General features: G+C 48.5%; 1 protein-coding gene across 1 annotated transcript in view; it reads left to right on the top strand.

Annotated features, from left to right (window-relative positions):
• The window catches only part of GNAO1 (G protein subunit alpha o1), a 399516-nt gene that overhangs the window by 313988 nt on the left and 63021 nt on the right, over positions 1–22507 (top strand). The window contains exon 4 of the mRNA XM_019505783.1: positions 6938–7098. Coding sequence (XP_019361328.1) covers positions 6938–7098 — 161 coding nt within the window. The remainder of the gene's footprint in view (positions 1–6937; positions 7099–22507) is intronic.

The raw sequence follows: 22507 nt of genomic DNA, 5'->3' as shown, positions 1-22507 counted from the left end.
GGCCAGCAGGGGAGGTTATGCTTAGGGGCAACCAACATGGTTCATTAGAAGCAGGTCCTGTCAGACCAGCCTGGTGGGCTTCTATGACCAGATCACAAAATCCTTAGATGCAGGGGTACCAGTTGATGTAGCCTTTCTGGACTTTAGGAAGGCCTTCTTACCCCATTCTCATTAAAAAACTGGGAGATTGTGGTGTCGACACCTACACAGTCAAATGGGTCACTAACTGGCTGGAGGGCTGCACCCAGAGAGTGGTGGTGGATGGGTCATTTTCAACCTGGAGGGATGTGGGCAGTGGGGTTCCCCAGGGCTCAGTCCTCAGGCCTGCACTGTTCAACATCTTCATCAGTGACTTGGACGAAGGGGTAAAAAGCACCCTGTTCAAATTTGCTGATGATACCAAGATGTGGGGGGATGTGAGCACGCTAGAAGAGAGGAATAGGCTGTAATTGGACCTAGACAGGTTCCGGGGGTGGGCAGATGAGAACAGGATGGATTTCAATACTGACTAGTGCAAGGTGATGCACCTGGGGAGGAAGAACCAGCAGCATACCTACAGGATGAGGAACCCCCTTCTCGTCAGTGCAGAGGCAGAAAAGGATCTTGGAGTCATCATTGATGCCAAGATGAACATGGGCCGGCAGTGTGGCCATGCAGTCAGGATGGTCAACCGCACCTTGTCATGCATCCACAGATGCATCTCAAGCAGATCCAAGGAGGCGATCCTCCCCCTCTATGCGGCACTGGTCAGGCCGCAGCTGGAGTACTGCATCCAGTTCTGGGCGCCGCACTTCGAGAGGGATGTGGACAACATGGAGAGGGTCCAGAGGAGGGCCATTCATATGTTCAGGGGGCAGCAAGGCAGGCCCTATGAGGAGAGGCTATGGGACCTGAACCTATTCAGCCTCCACAAGAGAAGACTGAGGGGGGATCTAGTGGCCTGTTACAAACTAGTCAGAGGGGACCAGCAGGCATTGGGGGAATCCCTGTTCCCCTGAGCACTACCAGGAGTGACTAGAAATAACAGTCACAAGCTGGCAGAGGGTAGATTCAGACTAGACATCAGGAGGCACTACTTCACTGTCAGGATGTCTAGGATCTGGAACCAACTTCCAAGCGAAGTGGTGCTGGCTCCTACCCTGGGGGCTTTAAGACAGGCTAGATGAACACCTTGCTAGGATCATTTGACCCCAGTACTTTTTCCTACCAAGGCAGGGGGTCGGACTTGATCTGCTCAGGTCCCTTCTGACCCTACAAACTATGAAACTATTAAGTGGAAAGAAGGTGGCATGCCACACACTACAATAGTGTGCACCAGAACAAATGGAGACTTGATCCTCCAGGGAGACGCTCTGGCGGCTGGCTAGAGCATCTCTACTATTTCATTTGTGCCCCAGCTGCTCTAAATGCCAGGAGCCGGGAGGAGCTCGGAAAAGGCAGTTTGCCGGAAGTAGGAAAATTTGTCCCTAAACACAGACCATGTGCAGGGGCGTGCGCTAATGCTCAAAGTAGCAGCATAAATTTGAGGCGCTATTATTTTTCCTGCTGCAAGTGTGTGCCCCTGCTCATCTGGATGTGGCTAGAGGATGGAATTCCATGGAAGTTTCAGGGACAGATTTGGATTCAGAGGGCTTAAATTTTCCTGGCATGTATTTATCTTTCTGAAGTCAGTAGATTATGCTGAGGATCTTCCCCCTCACCTGCTAATAGGCAAGCTACCTTGAGGACTCCATACTTTCCCCTGCTATCTTGCCACTCCTGCCAATTTTCTGTAGTAACTCACCTCACTTTATCACTAACTGTAAGGTGCCTTATATTGCTATCCTTCCCCACCAGCTGCCACAGATGCTGCTGTCTGAAGCTCAGTTAATGCAGCAGGTTTGACAGGAATAACCAAATACTGGGTAGTTGATGCACTAGAGCAGGGGCAGGCAATTATTTTGGGCAGAGGACCACTTACCCAGTTTAGGCAAGCTGTTGAGGGCCACATGGGTAGCCCTCCCCCTTGACAGGTGACCCACCCCCTGGTCTCCATCTTGTGACCAGAAGTCCCTCCCCTTGCCCTCAGAAGTACTTCTTTCAGCAAGGGGTTTTGTCATCTCAGAATCAAGAAAACACCAAGTTATATTCTAAAAGAAAACATCTACAACATTCTTTAATTTGATTTCAAAAAAATTTTTATCCTGATTTTGTGTTTGTATAGTGTTCGTAGAGGTGATTGCACAGTAGCTTAAATGAAGCCTTATTCTTGTATGCTGTGGGGGTGGGTATAGATTTGTGGGGGCTGTGGATGTGTGGGTATGTGGGGCAGGGCATGGGTGTGTCTGTGGGGGCGGATAGGTGTGGGGGGGTGAGGGAGCATGTGGATATGTGGAGTGTGGGTGGGTATGGGGTTTGTGGGGTGCTGTATGGGGGGAGGGTGGCTGGCATGTGTGAGGGGGTGTGGGTGTGGAGGTCTGCATATATGGAAATGCAAGGGGGGTTGTGGGTGCATGTGTATAGAGGGGTGTGCATGTAGGACTTACCCTAGGAACACACCCTCTGTCCCTGCCTACACACACATGCACACACTCTGCCTACACACACACATACCCTCTTCTCCTGCCCACAAACACACCCCTCCAGCTCCTGATCCCAGGGTACTGGCACATACCATGCTCCCCAGTCTGGCAATGCAGCCCAGGGCCACGTGGTGCTGGAGCAGTGCAGGAGCAGGAAGGCAGGGAAGTGGCTGCGGGTGGAGCGGGACTGGGCTGCTCAGTCCTGCTGGCTCCCCCTGGGTCCTATTGCCCCTGGCTCCTGTCATCTTTGACAGGAAGCCAGGAGCAAATAAATATTAATCTACTACATTTTTTAGGGGCCCTGCAGGCCAGATAGAATGGTCTGGTAGGCCGGATCTGGCCCGTGGGCCATATTTTGCCCACCCCTGTACTGGAGCCTTTCCCTGGGACAAAACCTAACCACTTGAGACAGCATGTTACAATCCAAGGTCACTCTTGAGGTACACCAAGGCCAGAGACCACATCAAGAAATTAATTGTAAAATCATTATGAACCACTTTCTCAGCAATCCTACACTGTATGAGCTCTCACAAGAGTGGAAGAGAGTCTGCAATGTTTGTGTTTCAGTACAGAAGCATTCAGGAATCTAGACAACAAAAGAAAAATGTCCCAAAATGTCTTCCAGCTGAACAAGGGCAAGTAGGTTTCAGCACAGTGGACTGAAACTTGACCCATTCACATTTATCCCATGATGCAAAAGCCAAGCAGAAAGCCTATTAACCACTTAAATACCACTTTTGCCTTGAGTGATGCCTTATTCTGATTGCCTGTTCAGGAGTGAAATGCATGCAAGATTCACTTGTTCATCCCAAATCATCCACATAAAGCTGCATGACTGAAACAGACATTTTCTAGGCGTAGAAAATGCCTCTTGGTGCAAAACTTTAAGAGAATAGAGATGTAACCACAACAGAGAACTCATGTGGTCCACTGGGAGACTGTATTCACTAGTTCTGCTTCCAGAGAGATGAGTTCAGATTCTAGGCTTTACTTGCTAACCCAGCCTACACAAATAGAACATTCTGCTGAAGTGAATGAAAATACTCCATATATGCTCTAGTGTAAATGAGACCCAATTCTGGCTAAATTCCCTAGTGACTTTAATACCCAACATCATTAGCATTCCGTCCTTGTAAGACACTCAGGACTGTGGTAGGTGGTAGGGTTGAGAAGTGCTGGCAAAACCAGCCAACTGGAACAGAGAATAGATAACAGTGGCAGGTGAACATGTATATCAATCCATAATTAAGCCAGGAGCTGCTGATGGAGAGCAAAGTGCATTGACAGTAATTTCCAAGATTTTTACTGCATGCAGGACCCTAGCAAGGATTGCTAGCCTCTTACTTTCAAGAACACCAATTTCCTTCTAATCATTTTTCTTTAGAAAATGAAAAAAGAAAGTTACCTGTTATTAAATGCACAGAGACAAATCTATGAAACTGGATAATAGGGAACCCCTGCTGGAATTAGTGTATGAGTAAAGGACTGCAAATTGACAAATAGGGATGAGATCTTGGAACCATGCAGTTTTTTTATTCTCTTTCTCTTTTTCATGTTCAACTCAGCTAGCATTGATTAACTTTTATTCATACTTCTGGGAAAATATTGGCCATGATGAGCTCCCAACCATCCCTGTATAGCACACAACAGCCATAACAAAACAACCGGTATGAGAACCCTCTCTTTCTTTTATAGTCAGTCATATGGGGTGCTTCTCCTCTAAGCGAAATCCAACAGTATGTAGCAGTTCCCAAACAACGGGTCACAAGCCCAAATGGATTCTTGGCACCTGAAGAGTGAGGCACACTGAAATTCAGTTATAGTGGTTGGACCACTGAAAGCGGTGTGTGTGGCCATTGAAAAAGTGGGGAACTGCTGCCCTATGGACTGCTCAGCAAACAGATTCCAGTTTGTGAAGCTAAGTGGAGAGTATCTTATATATTAACATATCCCCTGAGAGCCTCACTAGAAGCATCCTGACTCCACCAGATCCTAGTACTCTGTTGCAGCTTTGTATTTACCAGGGCTGTGTGAAGCTTCGGTCCCCAATTCAATTCAATTTTCAATGTTGAAAAAACATTTAAAGCTATGTCTATGTCCAAATCACTGATTCTCTGAATCAGCGTCAGATCTTCAGATTCAGATTTGGCCAAATCAAATCAGGGACAGCGATCTGAATCAACAAATCAAATCACTGTCCCTGATTTGGGCTGAATCCAAATCCGAATCAAATAGGGCCCACTTCGCACACCCCTAGTATTTACCTTTGTGGTGGTGTATAAAATGTGTTAGAGAGTGCCTCTGAATTGCAGTGTTTGTCCAGGGGACAGATACGTTTGTCTCTGTATGTTTCTAGCCTTCAGCACCTCTGAAAATACTGCCAAGTACAATGTTAGCTGCTGTAGTAGTCACATTTGTTGCCTGAGGACTAGATATGGGCCAAAATAGCCAGTGGAGGGCAATGACTTCCAGTTGCTGCTGACCTAGGTTGGATCTGAACAGGTGAGCTAGCTGAGAAAAGCTCTAAAATCCCTGTAAAAATCCCGTATATCTTGTCTTCACCATTTCATGCTGTATAAAGTCTGTCTTAGTGCTGGATATTCTGGCAGATGAGAAGGTTGTTGTCAATTAGTGAACTGACGTCAGTCTGCACCTGCGGTTTAGAAGCATGCAGCTGATTGAGTTTGACGGTGAGCCTAGCCAATTTCAGGGCACTCTAGGTAGGAGATGTTGGCTCAGCAGTCTTTTTGAATGGTGCAGTTGGCAGGGAGATTAGATCAGACATTTGAGCAGGGATGTACAAACCTACACAATCAAAGGGGCAAAAGTACAAGTTAATGAAGATCTATAGTTGTTGTGTCCTCTTCTTGTTGTAAACTAATTATTACAGGGACTTGTTATAGAATACAAGCTAAGATAACCTGGACAGCTTTAGCAAAAAGAACAGCAGCATTATGCACTGGACACAAGCAGAAACAAGTGAACAAGGGCTTTCTTAGGCAAGTGGTTTCCAATCTACTTGGTATACAGCAGACTAACATCTCAACTGTCATACCCAGTGCAGTTCCGTACCCCGGGACCCCACATGCCTGCCGGGACCCTGCGAGCTGGCCCCGGCCTGCCCGACCTCCAAGCAGGTCACCAGGGCAAAGCCGGAATCGTGCCCGGGCTCCTGGAACTCCCGCCTGGCCTAGCCCCGCCGGGATCGGGCCCCCGGTTGACAAGGCACCAGAGCACCAAACTCAGACACCGCCGCTCAGAGCAACCTGGTTCTGCCCCGGAGCTTGCGCTCGCCGCCCTCCTGGAACCAAAGATGAGCATCTAGGGTCCCAAAAAGCGTGACCCCAAAAATCTCCGCGAACGTTTCCTGGAAATATTGCGGATGTGGCACCCGGCCCTGTCACCGGGACAAACCACCAAAAGAGTCCTCCCTCCTGGATCAAAGGGTCGGACGCTGCGTTCAAAAACGAGTTCATAGGGACTTCCGGGCCGCCCCGGCAGGCCCACGTTAACTGCTTGCCACACACCGGGCGAAATTTTTCTAAGTCCCGCGTCGGGCGCAAGGTCGACGCAGCCCGCTGGACCTCCACGCGGGTCACCGGGGCAAAGCCAAAATTGTGCCCGGGCTCCTGGAACTCCTGCCCAGCCTGGATCCGGGATCGGGCCCCTGCGGAGCTCCGGGTTGACATACGCTCGCGGAGGGCTGCCCTGGCCAGCCGCTCCTCTCGTGGGGCAGAATCTTGCATGACTCTGAAACATTGTCTTACGAAGTCCAGTATGAGTAAAAGCATTCACTTCGGTGACCTCCTGTTACCTGTCCCCTGTTCATCTGATGTGATACCAGGTATCGTCTGAATGGGAGACAGGTAACAGGAGAACACCAAAGTCCAGCCAGTAGGCTCAGAAGCAGAGCCGGGGAAATAATAGACTGTTGGTTCTGTGGCTGAACAGAATAACTTGGGGCATAAGGCTGGTTTAGGAAGACAGAAGACAAGTACATTTTCAGTTGTTTGATGGGAAAAAAAAGGGGAAAAAATCAAGTATTGGTCACCTAAATCAAATTATTCTGTTTTCAGGTCCTCTAACCCTATGTTTACCCCTTCTTTTTTAATTTAGGTGAAATGCAAAATGTAAAATGCCATTTTGAAATAAAAAGCAAAAATATTTTTGTTTCAAACATGGTGAAATGAAGCATTTCGGCTTTGCTGACATGAATTTATTTATTTATTTAGAACACCTGAGAAAAAACATTTCAATATTTGGAAAATAAGGAATGTAATTTTTTTACGAGATGAATTTATGAACTATCTTGAATTCTCAGGAAGAGAACAATTCTCTGTTTCCAGAATGTGACCAGTTGCTTCTTTCCCTTCTAGGCTGATGCTAAGATGGTCTGTGACGTAGTAAGTCGGATGGAGGACACAGAGCCCTTCTCTCCAGAGCTGCTGTCAGCTATGATGAGACTCTGGGCAGATTCTGGAATCCAGGAATGCTTCAACCGGTCCCGAGAATATCAGCTTAATGACTCTGCACAATAGTAAGTATCCCATTGTATAGTTTTATATATCAAGAGGAAGGAAAACACTGGATTTGGACATATTAAGAAGTGGCATTTAAGCTACTTTATGATGTGTAAAAGATGCCATTTAAAGATTAGGATGAGCACTTTGTTCAAAGCTACTGAAAGTTAAAGTATCTTGCAAAACTTATACAGATTTAATTCCAACCCATCAGAAGCCAACCTCTTTGCCACAGTAAGTCTCCCCAAGATGTGATCTGGATACTGTAAAATGGCTGACACCAAGTAGGTTTCTACAAACCTAGGTACAGGAAGTGAACTGGATCCATTCATGTGATCAATAGACCACAAACATCACTGTTTGATTACCTAATAGATAATAGGATAATTTGTATACTTGCTTACTACGGCAAATTGTAACATAAGATAGTTAAGTTAGTGTTCACCTTCCTAGCAGAGCTTGCATAATTTACTGATAGGCATTTCAGAAATTCAGAGAGAGAATGATGGAGAGATTATAGCAAAGAGCATGTTAACTCTGCTTTTGCAATGGTATTCTTATCTGTGTATTATTATTATTATTATTATTATCTCCGAATCTGAATCGAATCAGAGGACCCTTTAATCTCTCTGAATCGATTCGGAACCCTCCGAATCGATTTGGACATAGACACAGCTTTAAGAGTTTTTTCTACATACCTGTAGGTATCAGGGGACTCTGAATGCTGCGGTGCTGGGGCAGATGCAGCATCCCACAGAAGCACGGGGGGCTCCCCAGTGTGCTTGGCAGCAGACCCAGTAGTGGACCAGAAGCACTTCCTGCTCCACCGGGCAGCATGCAGGAGGGCCCCCCATGCCCCCTTTGGCTCAGCAACTGGTGCCTCCTGGGTCTGGGGGGACACCTGGGGTCCCTCTGCAGCCAATCACTGAGCTGAAGGGACAAGGGGGGCCCACCAGCACACTCCCTGGCAAAACCGGAAGTGGACCGGAAGTATTTCCAGCCCACTTCCATGTTTGCTGCTGAGCACGCTGAGGAGCCCCCCCACGCTCCTGTGGAATGCTGCATCTGCCCCAGCATCACAGTGATCGTGAGCCTCACTGCTACCTCAAGGTATGTAGAAAAAACTTTTCAAGCTGTCTCTGTGTCCGAATTTCTGATTCACCAAATCAGCATCGAATCTTCAGATTCGGATTCGGCTGAATCGAATCAGGGACAGTGATCCAAATCAATATATCGAATCACTGTCCCTGATTTGAGCCGAATCTGAATCCAAATTGAATAGGATCTGTTTTGCACAGCCCTAATTAGTAGTACTACTTGTCATTTAGTCAGTTGATACTATACCACTAGTAGTACTAATAGTACAGTGCTACGCCACTAGTAATACTGCTTCTCATTTAGTTGGTCGGTACTACACCACTACACGCACTTCAGGAATGGAAAGTCAGGTGGGCCACAGTCATTAAACTATCACCCAAACCCGCACAAATCTGAGCCTGTTTTAAATTATTTGCAGTATAAATTAGTTGCTATGACATTGTACTTGGGGCCAGTGTACATCCTCTTAACTTGAAGTCCACCCAAATTTACATCCCTAGCTATACCACTAATATGTATTAAAATAAAGTAGTTCTAAAGGCCTTCATTCTTTCTACTTTTTTGTCATGGCTGCAGCCACTTTGGCTAGAGAAAATTTGTCTGGCCTCTCCCTTAAAATCCAGAATGTGATTTTTGTTGTGGCTGCAGAGTTGTTTCCCTGAATTCAGTACTATCCTTAGTTTAACCATCTAACCTAGTGAAGTCCTTAACATTTTCAGATCTGCTGATGTTTAGGAGCCTCAGGTGGTTCAGTCACCATGAGCAGAAACCATATCACAGGGCAAGGACACCGACTCCCCAGTACAGCCCTAGGCCCTGGTACATTGCACCTGATGGTAACACACGTGATATCTCAGTTGGAACTTATTAATGCCGAAAGAGTCCCCTTTTAAGGGTATATTTTTTCATATAATCCTTGAACACTTCTGTTCCTGTTGTTGATAACAGATTTCAATCATCAATCACTGCAGAAATCATTTTCTATTTAGGATAACTCTAGATCAGGTCAGAACTATCCCAGAGTTGGCAGATAAGAACCAGCCTGCACCCCTAGAGAGATGAGAGCACTTTTAGTTTGGGCCATCTTTGTTTTAAATGGTTACCCTGAGATCTTTTTAGCAAAGTAAACTTTATGTACTGTAATAAACTTCCTATGCCAGGTTGGCCCACAGCACTTAGCAAAACAATGAATTATAGTCTGATAGTACAATGAATATAGTAATATGCAAGTATAGCAGCATGGTACTTTTGGGGGGCTGCCACCCCAGAACCCTACTGGGGCCTGTGCTCTCCCTCTGGTAGTTCCCCTTTAAGGGAGTGTTCCCACTGGCTTCAAAGCACTTGTCAGGGCCATAGCTGTGACAACTGAGGCCCCCTTTTCCTCTCGGCTGTACACTCAGCTTTGGTCTCCTGTTTAAGACCTCAGTTCCCAGGTATTGGCCCCACCTTGGCGGCAGCCCTTCCTACAGCTCCAATCTCACCACACCAGTCTCCACCCCTCTAGTTTAGAACTAGCTTTTAGCACTCCTTGCTCATAGCCTCCTCCACTCCTGTAGCTGCAATCTGGTCTTCCAGGATCAAGTTCAAACAGAACAAAACCACAAGAAAGCTGTATTACAAAAACAAATAGTGTCCCTTCTTGGGGTAAATGTTGCCTACAGGCCCTATATCCATAAGACCCGTCTCACTCCATCTCCCCTGGGTGGCTTGTCTACCTCCAGCAGCCCCTTGCTCCCAGGAGCATCTCTCCCTGCCACAGGCAGGGGCAGCCCCCCTTGCATGGTCAGAGGCTGAGCTTAAATCTCCCAAGCCCAGCCTTCTTCATGCCATGTGACTGGGTCTTCTGCACCCAGGGACCAGGTACAGCTAGTTGCTTCATTAGCTACCTGGCCTCATTAGTCCCTGGCTCAGTCCACCTGGGATGCTACTCCTTACTACCTGTTCTGGCCCTGGGTTTCCTATCCTCTCAGGCCCTTCTAGTAACATGGCTAGGGGTTCCCTGTTACAAGCAGCCAGTGTGGGTAGAATATTTAGAATAATTCAGTATTGACATAACTGTTCATACTGGAACTGGTAGAAGAGCTATCCCAATGCCAAATACTGTTGAAAATCCCAAATTATCTGACCAACTTAGGTATTTCTAAGGGAGCAGTTAGTTTCCACTCATAATAGTTCAAACATTGCCTTGGCCATTACAGCATGTCTTGTTAAATGAAGGGATGTTAGCCAGGTCACTCTGATTTCCATGTCTAATCCAAGTAGCATGATATCTCTAACTTGCATATAAACATTCCTGAAGATCCTGGGGAACTTGAAAAGGAACAGGTCCATTACACTACTTGCTAGACTCAGTGGCCAATGCAGCATTATTTTGTACATCCTAGCATCTAACATTTTGTTCCATAAAATATGAAGTTTCTCAAGCACTGGATCTGCTGCTGCTTCCCATAAGAGATTAATCCACAACCTAATCCAGGGTTGTCCAACTTCTGAGACGTGGGGCTGAGGGGAGGAGGTGTGAGCCCCACAGATCCCCAAGTCATACACCAGTGTGGGCTGCACACTGCAGGGGTGGCCCTCACAAGTTTTCTCTGGCTGCTCAGATAGCTGCACCCCCTTTTCACCACACACATAGCATGGGCAGCCCAGCTCCTTTCCTGGCCACACAGGCAACATGGTCTCTCCCCAAGCCTACTGTGCTACCCCACCCCTAGGGGCAGGGGGCAGGAAGCAGAAGCCAGAAGAGAGAGGGGGAGTCAGAGCCCCGGACCTCTGTAGCAATAGGAACAAGCGAGGGAGCAGTGGCTGGGCAGGAGCCCACAGGCCACATGTTAACCCCTTGCAGGTTGCATGAGGTCTGTGGGCCACCAATTCAACAGCCCTTATCTAATCAGTAGCGAAGAGAGATACCAGCATGCATTACAGTGTAAGTTTTCAGAAGTGTAAGTTCAGCCCAGTAGTCAGATTTACCCTGTTATATGTTCCTAAACATGGTGCGAGTAAAAAGTAGCAACCTCTCCTCTATCATAGATGGACAGAAAAAACCTAGGTTCCCACATCACTCATTTATGCTTATACATAAAAGTTTGACCTTTTCATTCTTTTTAACATATAAATTGGTCTGTCTTTACCAAGCATCTCACAACGGTGCTGAGGAAGAAATGGGGAAAAGCATAATTTACCAGGGAGAAAATGAGACAGAAGTAACTGATGTTCTGTAAACAGCCTTTAGCATCTTAGACAGCTTCTCCCATAAAGAGTAAAAAAACAGGGAAAAGAAAGAAAGGGAAGGACATTAAGATACTACAGATGCTTTTCGCATTTGTTATTTGGGGTGGGAGGTTGGTTCTCATTGGTGCCACAGGCAAATTTATAGGTGGATTGAGTTCTGGATTTCTGATCTCTTGATTTTGTTTTCACTTACTCCCACAAAAGCCATTTCTTTCTTGTTTTAATGCCTGGGAGGTATATGCACCCTTGCTCACAAAAGAAAAATCTGGGGCAATACTGAAGTCATCTTCTTGCTCAGCAGGATGCTGTCAGCTAGAGCATGTGTGACCCACATTTGCTCTCAAAAGTCAACAAAATAAGGGTTTTCACTGAGTTTCTTTGGATCAGATTAAAAAATTTCCTAGTATTGGATTCCTAACTAGACAGGTTCAGCTAGATGCACCACACAGAGCAGACCTGATTTCCATCATACACATTAGACACCTACTTTGCAAGCACTTGGGAGAGTCAAACCTATGGGATGTGTGCTAAAAAATGGAGTACCACCTGTGCCTGGTCACATAGGGAGCAGGCACATCCAATATGTAGGTGACAAAGAAAATGAGTTATTGTACATACATGGAAAGACCAGGATCCATTTCAGAAGGACTCAGAAATCCCAGTTATGCTAATCCTGGGGGTGTCCAGACATGCATGGATGTTTGGTTCCCCAGGGATAACTAGCAGCAACACACCTTGCACCACAGCTATTTGTCCCCAGGAAATACCTGTGCCACATATACTTTGGTGCACAGCAAATTATTCCAGGTGGAGTAGGGAAGGCTGTGGCCAGCACTGGGCTGGCCCCAGCAGCCTTACCTGGGATCCTGGGCCCCTCCTGGGGCTGCAGCCATGGCAATTCTGCCACGTGGAGCCTGGCCAGCAGCCACAGCACAGCTCCAGGTGGCCTGACTCCACTTTTCAGCAGCACATACTACCTGAGCATGTGCTGTGCCGTTTTTTTTCCACAGGTTTTTTTACCCCTATATCCAGAGGTCAAAAAAACCTGTGGGGGAAAAAACCTGGCACAGCGCACGCTCGGGCAGTGTGCCCTTGCAGCATGTAGAACACCAGACTGTGCAGTATGTGGTGCTGCAAACATGTTTACCATGCCTTTGAGTTCTATCTCGGTGTGGACAGACTAACACTAAGAGGTAGAGGGTAATTTATTCTGTAACTCGGGTACACTCAAGGGTGTGCCCTATTCTCAATAAAATGGGATGGGTAGGCAGGAGGGGGTGCTGTGAGAGGGATGCCAGAATTTTGGGCAGATCCCTCTTTCCTCTATAGTTAGCCCAGGCCCAAAGTTCTTAACTATATACAATTTATTGAGTTACCAACATTTATATATAAAACTCTTTAAGATAGATATAATTACAGATATAGATACAAATATACATATAAAGATCTGTTGGCAAGAGGAAGTCTGCCCTAGGGAGGGCATTCAGGTAAGTTCCCATGCCTCAAGCCCAGAAGAGGGGTGGATCCCAGGACAGTCAATCCAGCAAGTTTAGACCACAAGTGGGTTAGCTAATAAAGACATCCTTACAGAGTCTATTATACAGAATTAATACACCCAACTATTTATAACACCAATAACAATAGATACCAAATAGGAAACATAACTATAACAGATATTAGACGCATCCTATCGGGGTTCCAACGACTTGGTCCCTCAAATGGGATAGGGTTTTCTCCCCCTAGGTCTACTGGGGGTTCCACAGAACCCTCCCCGGTGTATATTCGGGGTCTCCTCCCCTCCAGCTCTGGAGAGCAGAGGGTGTGTGGGGCCTCCCCCCTTGCCCACCTCCCAGGGACCCTTGCCCAGGGGCACCTCCCCTGCAGGGTTCCCAGTAACTCACTCTCCTTCCTCTGGGGGCTGCTGATCTGGCCTCTGGGTCCCCACACCATCTCAGGCCTCCTGGAGCCACTGGCCTTGAGTTGAGGGTCCTTCCTTCTGGGTCCTGTGCCCCATGTTGGGCACCCAGGGAGCTATGAGAGCCAAGACTTCTCTGGCTCCGGTTCCACAGCCTCATGCCAGGGGTCTTTCCCCTTCCTGGGCCCTGCTCTGGACACCTGGGCTCTTTTAGTTTTATGCTGAGCCACACAGCGGGGCTCGGGTTATCCGGCTTAGAGCCGGGGCTAACTTGAGCAGCCTCAGGCTGCTTCCAGGGCTGGCTCTCCATGCATCAACCTGTGCACTAAGTGGGGCCTGAACAGCCTCAAGCTGCTTCCAGGGCCAGCAATCCATGCATCAACCTGTGCACTGTGTGGGGCCCAAGCAGCCTCAAGCTGCTTCCAGGGTCGGCTCACTGTATGCTGATCCATACACTGCCTCACCCAGCCGCTTGCCAGGTTCACAAGCTCAAGTCACCTTGAGCACCTCCCAGAGCCTGAGCACCATGCACCGATCCGCACACCGTCGAGGCTCAGGCAGAGTTCCGATGATGGTCTTCCCTGGAGCTCCTCTCTCCTCACCATCCCTCACTACATCTGCCCAGTATGCTGGGCATGCTGGGCTTTTATTTACACCGGAGGCCCCACCCCTGAAGTCTGCCACACCTTTAAGGCAAAGTCTTCAATCAGGTCCAGGGGCTCCTCGCTCCCCCCCCCCTCCGAGCACGGGTGGGGCAAGCCCCTCCCAGCTGTTGCCTGATCGGTGGAAATGTTCCACCAATCCAAAGTGTCCTTCTCCAAGCCAGGCTTTCCGGGCAAAAGCAGCGAGCCCACCACAATTCTCAGTGCTCTTCAGCCCATGATCTGTCAGCTTTGACAGTAACCGGAGTGTGGGTTGTGCTTATGTTACTTTTTGTGGTATGAATACCTATTCCTCTCAGACCTGGGCAGATCCCCATCAAATACCAAACATATGTAGTTTAATATGAATGCCAAGGTGGAAAACTTTGAGAAGAGTGTGTGAACAAATCACACCCAGTGATTTGGGTTGAGGGAATCCCACATGCTTCTCCCTCCTTTATTGTTTAGCAAATCTCCCATCCCCTGTCCCTCGTGGGACAATGAAACTTCCAGTCAGGTCCAGTATCAATAAAGTTGCTTTGTCCCTTTTCTACTATTTGACACAGCTCATTCTCAGAGCCTTGGAAATGGAGGATGATCTCTCCATTAGTGCTCCTAAGGGCCTGATCATCCTGAGCACCACCTGTACTGAATTCAGGGCAGCAGACACCTATGCTGTCATCTCTCTTCATCCTGTTTGCTTGTTTTTTCCACCTTCTTTTCTCTCATAAAGGTGGGTTATAAAGCCTCTGATTAAGCAAAAGGATGAGGGGATGCCTTGTGTCTTGAGGCTCATGGAGCATGAACTTTATCAGCAAAGCTCTCAGCCGTACAGCAATACAATGCTGGCTAAAGGAACCCATCCCCAGCCCTTTCTCTGCCACAGATGGAGCCAGGCATTATTAACACAGTCAGAGAGCTGCTCTGAAAAAGCCACCTGACATTCATCCCATAATGTACTCTGTCCCTGAAGCAAGGTTGCTAACAAAGAAGGGGACAGAAAGAGGTAGCAGTTGGGATGAAATTAAAGGAAGTAAAAATTAAGCTTGACTTTCAAGAAGCATTGCCTGACAGAAGGTCTGTTTGTCTGAGAAGCATTCTCAATGGAAAGGGAAATGCCCAGTCACTTAGAATATTTATGGATAAGCAAGGGAGAATATTATGACTAATCCTGTACTCACTGGGGGCTGGACCAGATGACCACATAAGACTAACTCATCTCTAATTCTGAGAATCCAGTGATATTTTATTCCTTACAAAACCTCACCTCCCCCTGTCCTCCATCACTAATTGCTGGAATCACCATTTTTAGCCAGTCCTCTGTAGTTGGTGGGGTAGTAGGCAGGGTAATAAATCTTGACACAGACATGAGAGTAATGGAGTGTTGCTAGGGACTCTAGGAGAGAACTAGAACATGGCTGGGCAATGGATATTCATTCCCATTTATCCTATCAGGTCTAATGTACTACTTGTGTAAGTACGATTCCTGTGCCTTATTATCCCTATACAAGTGCTATGTGCTCTGAGAACGTGTAGCACTACAAAATTAGCTTTAACAGTAAAGTAAACATTTGGATTGGGTGACTTGCTGGGCATTGTAGCTTCATGCACAAATACCAGGATAAATTGAATTTTATTAGTAGATGTTTAGGATTGTGAATCCAAAAAGATGACAAAGCCAGTAGGGAAATACAAATCACCCAAGCAAAGAACTAACATTAGAGCGATGGGGGTGAGGAGGGGAATACAACTAGGTTACAGAAAATACAATGTTAGCCAACTAAGCCCAGGGGTGGGGGAGGGGAGCGAGGGAAGGGGAGGGAGGGGGTTTGCAACGCTGAGAGAGAAAGAAGATAGACACGCACAAACTTGTACAATGGTCCACAATGGTGGAGGAAGTAGGTCAAAGAAAGTGTCTCAGCCCATATAGAGTCTCATCATGGGGGTCCTCTTCGGGTGGAGTAGGGTGGTCCATTACTGAAGATTCCTCTTGAAGTGAAGTCCATCTGGTGCAGAGGGGGGGTTCAGGCAGTCCCCTCTGGGTCCAGTCGGGTGGCAATCAGTCTGGTGGGGTTGGAATACTGGCGGTGGCCCATGATGTGCTCCACATCGATGTCATGGGACCAGCAGATCATGTCAGACACCATGAGGCAGCGCATCAGCTTGGCGTAGCAGTGGGAGACGTGGCAGGAACACAGGACACTCTTGTTGCTGGGGTCCCAGGCTCTGAGCATCCCCATGATGGGGGCGTTGACTGTCATATCATAGCCGCAGCCCCTCCAGATGTTGGCCAGCAGGGCATACTTCTCCTACTTGCAAGCCCAGGCGTCAGTGAAGGCTTGGTGCCAGTTCTCAAAGGGGATGGTCACGTCCATGATCACAGTCTTCTTGGCCTCTTCCTTCATGATCACCATGTCAGGCGCATCTGGCTCTCACAGCCCGGGATGGTGTGGTTCATGGAGATCTCCCCTGCTGCAGCCAGGATGGCCCTCACCAGGTGGTCCTGGACAGCATTGTGGCGGAGCTGCCAGGCTCTGGTATGCAGCCTGCAGCTGCACAACTCGTGGGGGAGGGTCTCTGCTGCGTAGCTGCACCATTGCCACCTCTTGTCCCGGTGGCCAAAGCAGACGGCCCCGTTCAGAGGCAGGCAGTTGAGGTGGGTGCGGTAGAGGAAGTGCCAGTCTGCGAAGCATGTGAAACTCCTACTGGGCATGAAGTGGTTGCTGGAGTCCCACTTCAAGGTGACATCAAAGACTTTGTCCTGATCAGGTTTGGCCCTCAGGTCACCGGTATACTTGTTTCAGATGGCATCCTTGAGGCACTGCTCCAGGAAGGTCCTTGTGTGGGGCATCACAGTAACACGGTCAGCATGCGGGGCTGGTTGCAGGGAGACTCCCAGCTCCCAGCGCTCCTCAGTCCAAGTCCAGGCATAGCCAATGTGCTTCCAAAGGCGGAGCATGGCGTTGCGGGTTAGGCTCCACACTGAGACAAAGTCCCCGCTGTCTCTGCTGAACTCACCTTCCAGCAAGCCGCTAAAGAAGGTGGCCAAGTCACGTCTGGTCGGTTGTCTCGCGATCCTCTTGCAGGTGGTCTCCTAGAGGGTGCTGGCGGCAATGATACTTACCGTGGCGTCTGGGCAGGTCAGGAGGCAGAAGGTGTGGGTGAACACCATGATGTCACAGAGGTCTCCCATGCAGGGAACGTTAGCGCCTCCCTGCCAGTAGGGGATGTGCAGAATCTTGTTGCTGGCCCTCAGCAGCAGGTGCAGCTACTTCTTCAGCAGCTGCCGGATCTTGGCATTCACCTTCTTCAGTGGGGTCATGGGGACCACCAAGCCTCTCAAGACAAACACAACATGGGGGATGAGGAAGGTGTTCACTGCATCTGTCTTCTGCTGGGGACCAGCAGGGCTGAGTCCAGCTTGTGGGCATCCTGCATGGTCTCACTGATGGTCTGTTCTGGCATCTGCTTGGCCCAGTGGCTGGTGGGTGTCCCCAGGTGGCAGTACGCCTCGCCATCATGTAGGTGCCTCATTGCCTGGCCCTGGATCATGAAGGTGGAGTCGAGGACACGGCTCCTCTGCCTGCTATTGATGTGCAGGGAGGCACACTTGGTGACACTGAAGTGCAGGCCGATCCACCTGGCCGCCTCAGACGTCACGTCCAGCATCTACTTCAGCTGAGCAGCAGCATGGGCGAGGAGAACAAGGTCATTGGTGTGGTCCAGGATGCTCAACTTCTGGCTATACAGGTCGAGCCTGCCAGGGCTGCCTACCACAGTTTAAAGGAGTGGTTCCATGATGGGGCTGAGGGGGCAGCCCTGTCTCACCCCTGACCAGATAGGGATCTCTGCGGTCTCTCCATTGGTGGCGCAGATGGTCGTGGTGCATCCATTGTAGAGCTCTCGCACCAGGTTGACTCCGTCCGGTAGGCCGAGATCGTGGAGGGTGCCGAAAATGTGGCAGTGGGGCAGAGAGCCAAAGAGATTGCAGATGTCCAGCCACACCACTGCACACTGCTTCCTAGTCCTTCAGGCATTGTCCAGGGGCAGCTGGAGGGTGAAATTGTGTTCGTAGCAGCCCTCCCTTGACGTGAAGCCCTTCTGGCTCTGGCTGATGGCCCCGCCAGTCACCGCCGAATTGGTGATGTGGGCCACCAGGCAGCTGGCATACAGCTTGGCGATGATGGCAGAACACTCTGCACCTGTTGAAGAGAACAGAGAGAACAAGGCAGCTTGGGTCATGCTTCTTAAGGAGACTGTACCTGATGCTGTCCTTGCCAGGGGCATTGTCCCTGGTCCTCTTGAGTCAGGTTTCCACTTCCTGTGGTGTGAAGGTGTCCTTGAACTCCTCTGCTGTGGGGACAGGGGTCAGCACTTTGATGGTCACAGGGCATGGGGTAGTGGCTTCTGCTGGGGAGTTGAAGACCCTGCTGAAGAAATTATACAGAGTCTCCCAGGGGATCTGGCAGAAAGCTGAAGGTCCCTCCAGGATCTCTCTCACCACCTTGGGACAGTTGGCCCAGTACAGCTTCTGGATCTGGGAGGCTGCCACCAGGTCATAGCACTGGCACCTGGGTCACCTCTGTGGCTGCGGTCTGTGGTCTCATCATGTCGCCAGTCTGTTGTAGCCCCCCCAGGGCTGGCCGGGCCAGGTGACCACTGAGAGCTCCTCTGTGAGTCAGGCCACCAAGGCCTCAAAGGTGGTGGCCCAGGAGAGCTCCCCCAGCCAGCGGGTTTGACATGGGGTGGGCATCCTCTGCTGGGTGGTGGGCTCCACACCCGGAGACCCCGGCATGCTCAGGAAATGGGGGGGTACCAGCAGCTCAGTTCCTCCAGGTGGCTCTGGGATCCTTGGCAATTCGGGGCATCGGATGGTCTCAGGGGTCTGGAAAGGGGGCTGTCCGGTCGGGGCATCATGTTCGGTCGGGGATCCCTGGGCAGAGACCTGTGTGATGGCATCTCTGGGGCAGGTCTCTCTGCTGGGGGGTCTTTGGAGGTCTGGTCTGGTGGGGTTGCCAGCGGGGTGGCCAATCTGCCAGGCCTTCACACAGTGGCCTGGGTCCGACGGGCCGGGGCAGTGCACCTCACCAGCATACCGGGTCTCCTCTCAGCTCTGTGGTCCTCGCATCCCCTCTGGTGGTTCTTCAGGAGCTTCAGGGCCTCGTACTCGGTGCCACAAACTACATGTTAATGTACTCCAATTATTAGGGAGTACATTCAGATTGAAGAAAGAAGTATTGTTAAGTCAAGCTTTTCCATTATTATTCCTATGAGATGTAAAAATTCTATTCTCCTATTACATTTTTTGCAGTAAAATTTGTTTCATATGCTCCATCTTCCTCCCAACTTGTCATTCAAGCTGACTTACATTTAACTGAAAGAAATACCATCATAAACAAATGATCCAATTAATTGAGCTGAGCATAATGCCCTATTTGTTGAACAATCTACTTCTATGCCTTAAGCCAAAGTTACCAATAAAATAAAAAGGGATAATTTTATGCATTAGTCACATCAGAGCTGAAGACACTGTTTCACTGGATTTATGGTTTGTCCTGATCTTTGCAAGTAACTCTTGTTGCCTGAAGTGTTAAAACTTGAATATTAAGTTCCCTGTACAAGCCCCATACAACTCCTATCACCAAATTCAGTTAACTGGAATCTAAGAACTTCACTCCACCAGTGTTATTCCATCGCATTTACCTCACTCAGAAGCAAATACCATATTCCTCTCACATACAAGACACACCTTTTTCTAAAATTCAGCTGCTGGAAATTGGAGGGTGCACTATAAGTGAGGAAATATGGTAACAGCAGTTTCTGTCTCTGCGGGGTGGTGGGGGAGAGCTAAAGTAATGCGGCAGCACTGTATGTGGGTCCCCACATCTTTCCCCTGCATACAAGTGGGAACACTGTGTTACTATTTATCCCAGTAAAAAATAAATGGATCTGTTTGAAGAAACCCAGGAGATATCCCAGAGTCAAGTTCAAATAGGTACAGAAAAGTAATCTGGATAATTTAGCACCTTATACTTAAAGAATTTATGGTATCTTCTCCCTCTGTACTATATTACATACAGTATCCCAGCAGAACAGTTCAACTTCTACGGACTGACGTATCTTTGTCTGGATTAAAAGCATTTCTAGTTTAGATGCACATGATCCTAAGTATGAATTCTGAGCTTCTGATGGTCTTGAACTAGCAATAGGCAACCAGGCAGTACACCACAATATGAAGAACATTGTTTTTTCAAAACTGTTTAGTAGCAAATGGAATTTAACAAATGCTGATGGGGAAAAGGAGAGTATTGGATCAGGCAGTTGCTAAGAAATAAACATTCCTGCATTTAAAAAAACCCCCAAAAAACAGAAAATATTGTCTACTAGTCTTTATTCTCTAGTACTCTGGTCTTCGTGTCTTAAACAATAGGGCTGCGCAAAGTTTCAGGTGGTAATTCGATTCAGAGGAGATTCAGCCCAATTTGGTGGCCAAATCTCTGAATCCAAATCAAATCAGGGGACCAATTAAAAGGTCTGAATTGATTCAAACAGTCCCCAGTGGCTGCAGCAAGGAGCTGCAGCTAGACTCGGAGCTGGTAAGTAAGGGCAGGGGAGGAGGGGCTGGAGTGGGGAGGGGACCACTGGGGGACCCCTGCCAGTCCCTATCCCCTGCCTGCTCTCCCAGCCTCCCTGTGGCTGCCATGCCTGCCACAGCTCCCAGCCCTTTAAAGAAAAGCCCCGGTACTCATCGGGTGCTGCCAGGTGGGGGGCAATCCTTGCTGCCCCCCACTGCACCACACTGTGTGGGAGGCTCTGCATGAGACCCCGATGCCCCTCCCCACTCCTCCAGCCCCGCCATGGCTGCCCCACCTGCCACAGCTTTGGCCCTTTAAGGAAAAAATATGGAGAAAAGCCCCAGGACTCACCACTCCTGCAGTGGCCTCAGGGCTTTGTGGAGCTAGTGGGAGAGCCCCCGACATGGCACAAGGAAGTGGGGATCGCCCCCTGCTGGCAAGAATGGTGAATCTGGGGTTTTCTTGGGTTTTTTTTCTTAAAGGGCCAGAGCCACGGCAGGCGGGGCAGCCATGGCGGGGCTGGGGGAGCAGGGTGGGCCAAGGGGCTCGTGGAGAGCCCCCCACACAGTGTGGGGTAGTGGGGAGCAGCAAGGATCATCCCCCTGCCTGGCAGCAGCTGCTGAGTCGGGGCTTTTTTTTTTTTCCAAGTGGTGGGAGCTGCAGCAGGCGGGGCAACTATGGCCGGGCTGGGTGGGAATGGACCTGGCTGATTCGGAGATTCAGCAGCAGATGAATTTCTGAATCAGATTCAGCCAAATCAATTTGGGACAGTGATTCGAATCAACGAGTCAAATCACTGTCCCCCAAATTGGCCGAATCCAAAGTGAATACTAGCTGCTTCGCACAGACCTACTAAACAGTTACATAGTTTTGATGTATGCCATTGAACCTGTGCTGATTCTGATTTATCTCAGAAATCATTAGGACTACATAAGTCCTTGGCACAAATTAGGTTTTTTGCAAAGGAAAAACATCTAAGAAAGTATGAAAGTTTACAGACCTAGGCGCATTCATTATCAGAGGCATAAAATTGCCCACAGTACCAAGCTAGTAGAAGTTACTGTAGTTTCAGACTCCTGTAGATATCCTTGTGTGCAAAAGAGGAAACACTAACAGTATTAGAAAAAGTTCACTTCCCTCTTACCCAAGGATACATTCTATATTTTGAGTCCTGAGTCACTGGTGAGGGATAGAGGGAGTAACCCTGTGTCCAGAAATACAAGCTATGCTTGTATTTGATACTGCAGAAATGTATTGGATCCCATTTGTACCCACAGTGTAATCTTGCACCCATCTAGGGCTGACAGATTTTAAAAAGTAAGAATGTTCTGTTGAAAGAAATGTAGGTGACAGATTGAGTGCGTGGATATTTTATTTTAATGGGGGGTTTTTGGCTGTGTATTTGTGTATTTTTATTCTGAAATGTATTCGTTAAGCCAGCTGGAACTGGCAACCTGCCACCAAGAGAGTTCTTTTTTATTGCCATTTCTTACATTTTTGTTTGTGGTCTCTGTTTTCCATCAGTTCTACCTTTGGAACTAGCTGTGGTGCTCTTTCGTGTAGGCATGTGCTTTTCCCCAAAACTGCTACAAGTGGATACTATCCTCCCCAATGAGCTTTGTGTACTGCTTGGTGCAGCTCCAAAGAAGACCAGACCCTTGACTTCTGTAAATCAGTACAGCTTCATCAAAGTGAATGGATCTCCTTTCTTCTGAAGTCAATGGAGCTGTGCAGATTTACCCCAGCTGAGAATCAGGAATTCATAACTTTCCTGTTCCATTTGAATTAACTTTAAAGGAGAGACCCTCTTCTCTCCTTTATAACGCAAGAGAACTTGGTCCGTAATGTCCTCAGGGTAAATTTCTCTCCCAGTTACATTGGTCTCTACTGACTCAAGTCCATTCTGAGGTCTGTGCCAGTTTCTGATGGAGGTGTTTGACAGCAGCAAAAAACCCACAACAAAAAC

This window comes from Gavialis gangeticus, unplaced genomic scaffold (genome assembly GCF_001723915.1).
Source record: "Gavialis gangeticus isolate Ggan-Ray unplaced genomic scaffold, GavGan_comp1, whole genome shotgun sequence".
Lineage (NCBI taxonomy): Eukaryota > Metazoa > Chordata > Crocodylia > Gavialidae > Gavialis > Gavialis gangeticus.
This window is presented reverse-complemented; position numbering and strand designations above follow the sequence as displayed.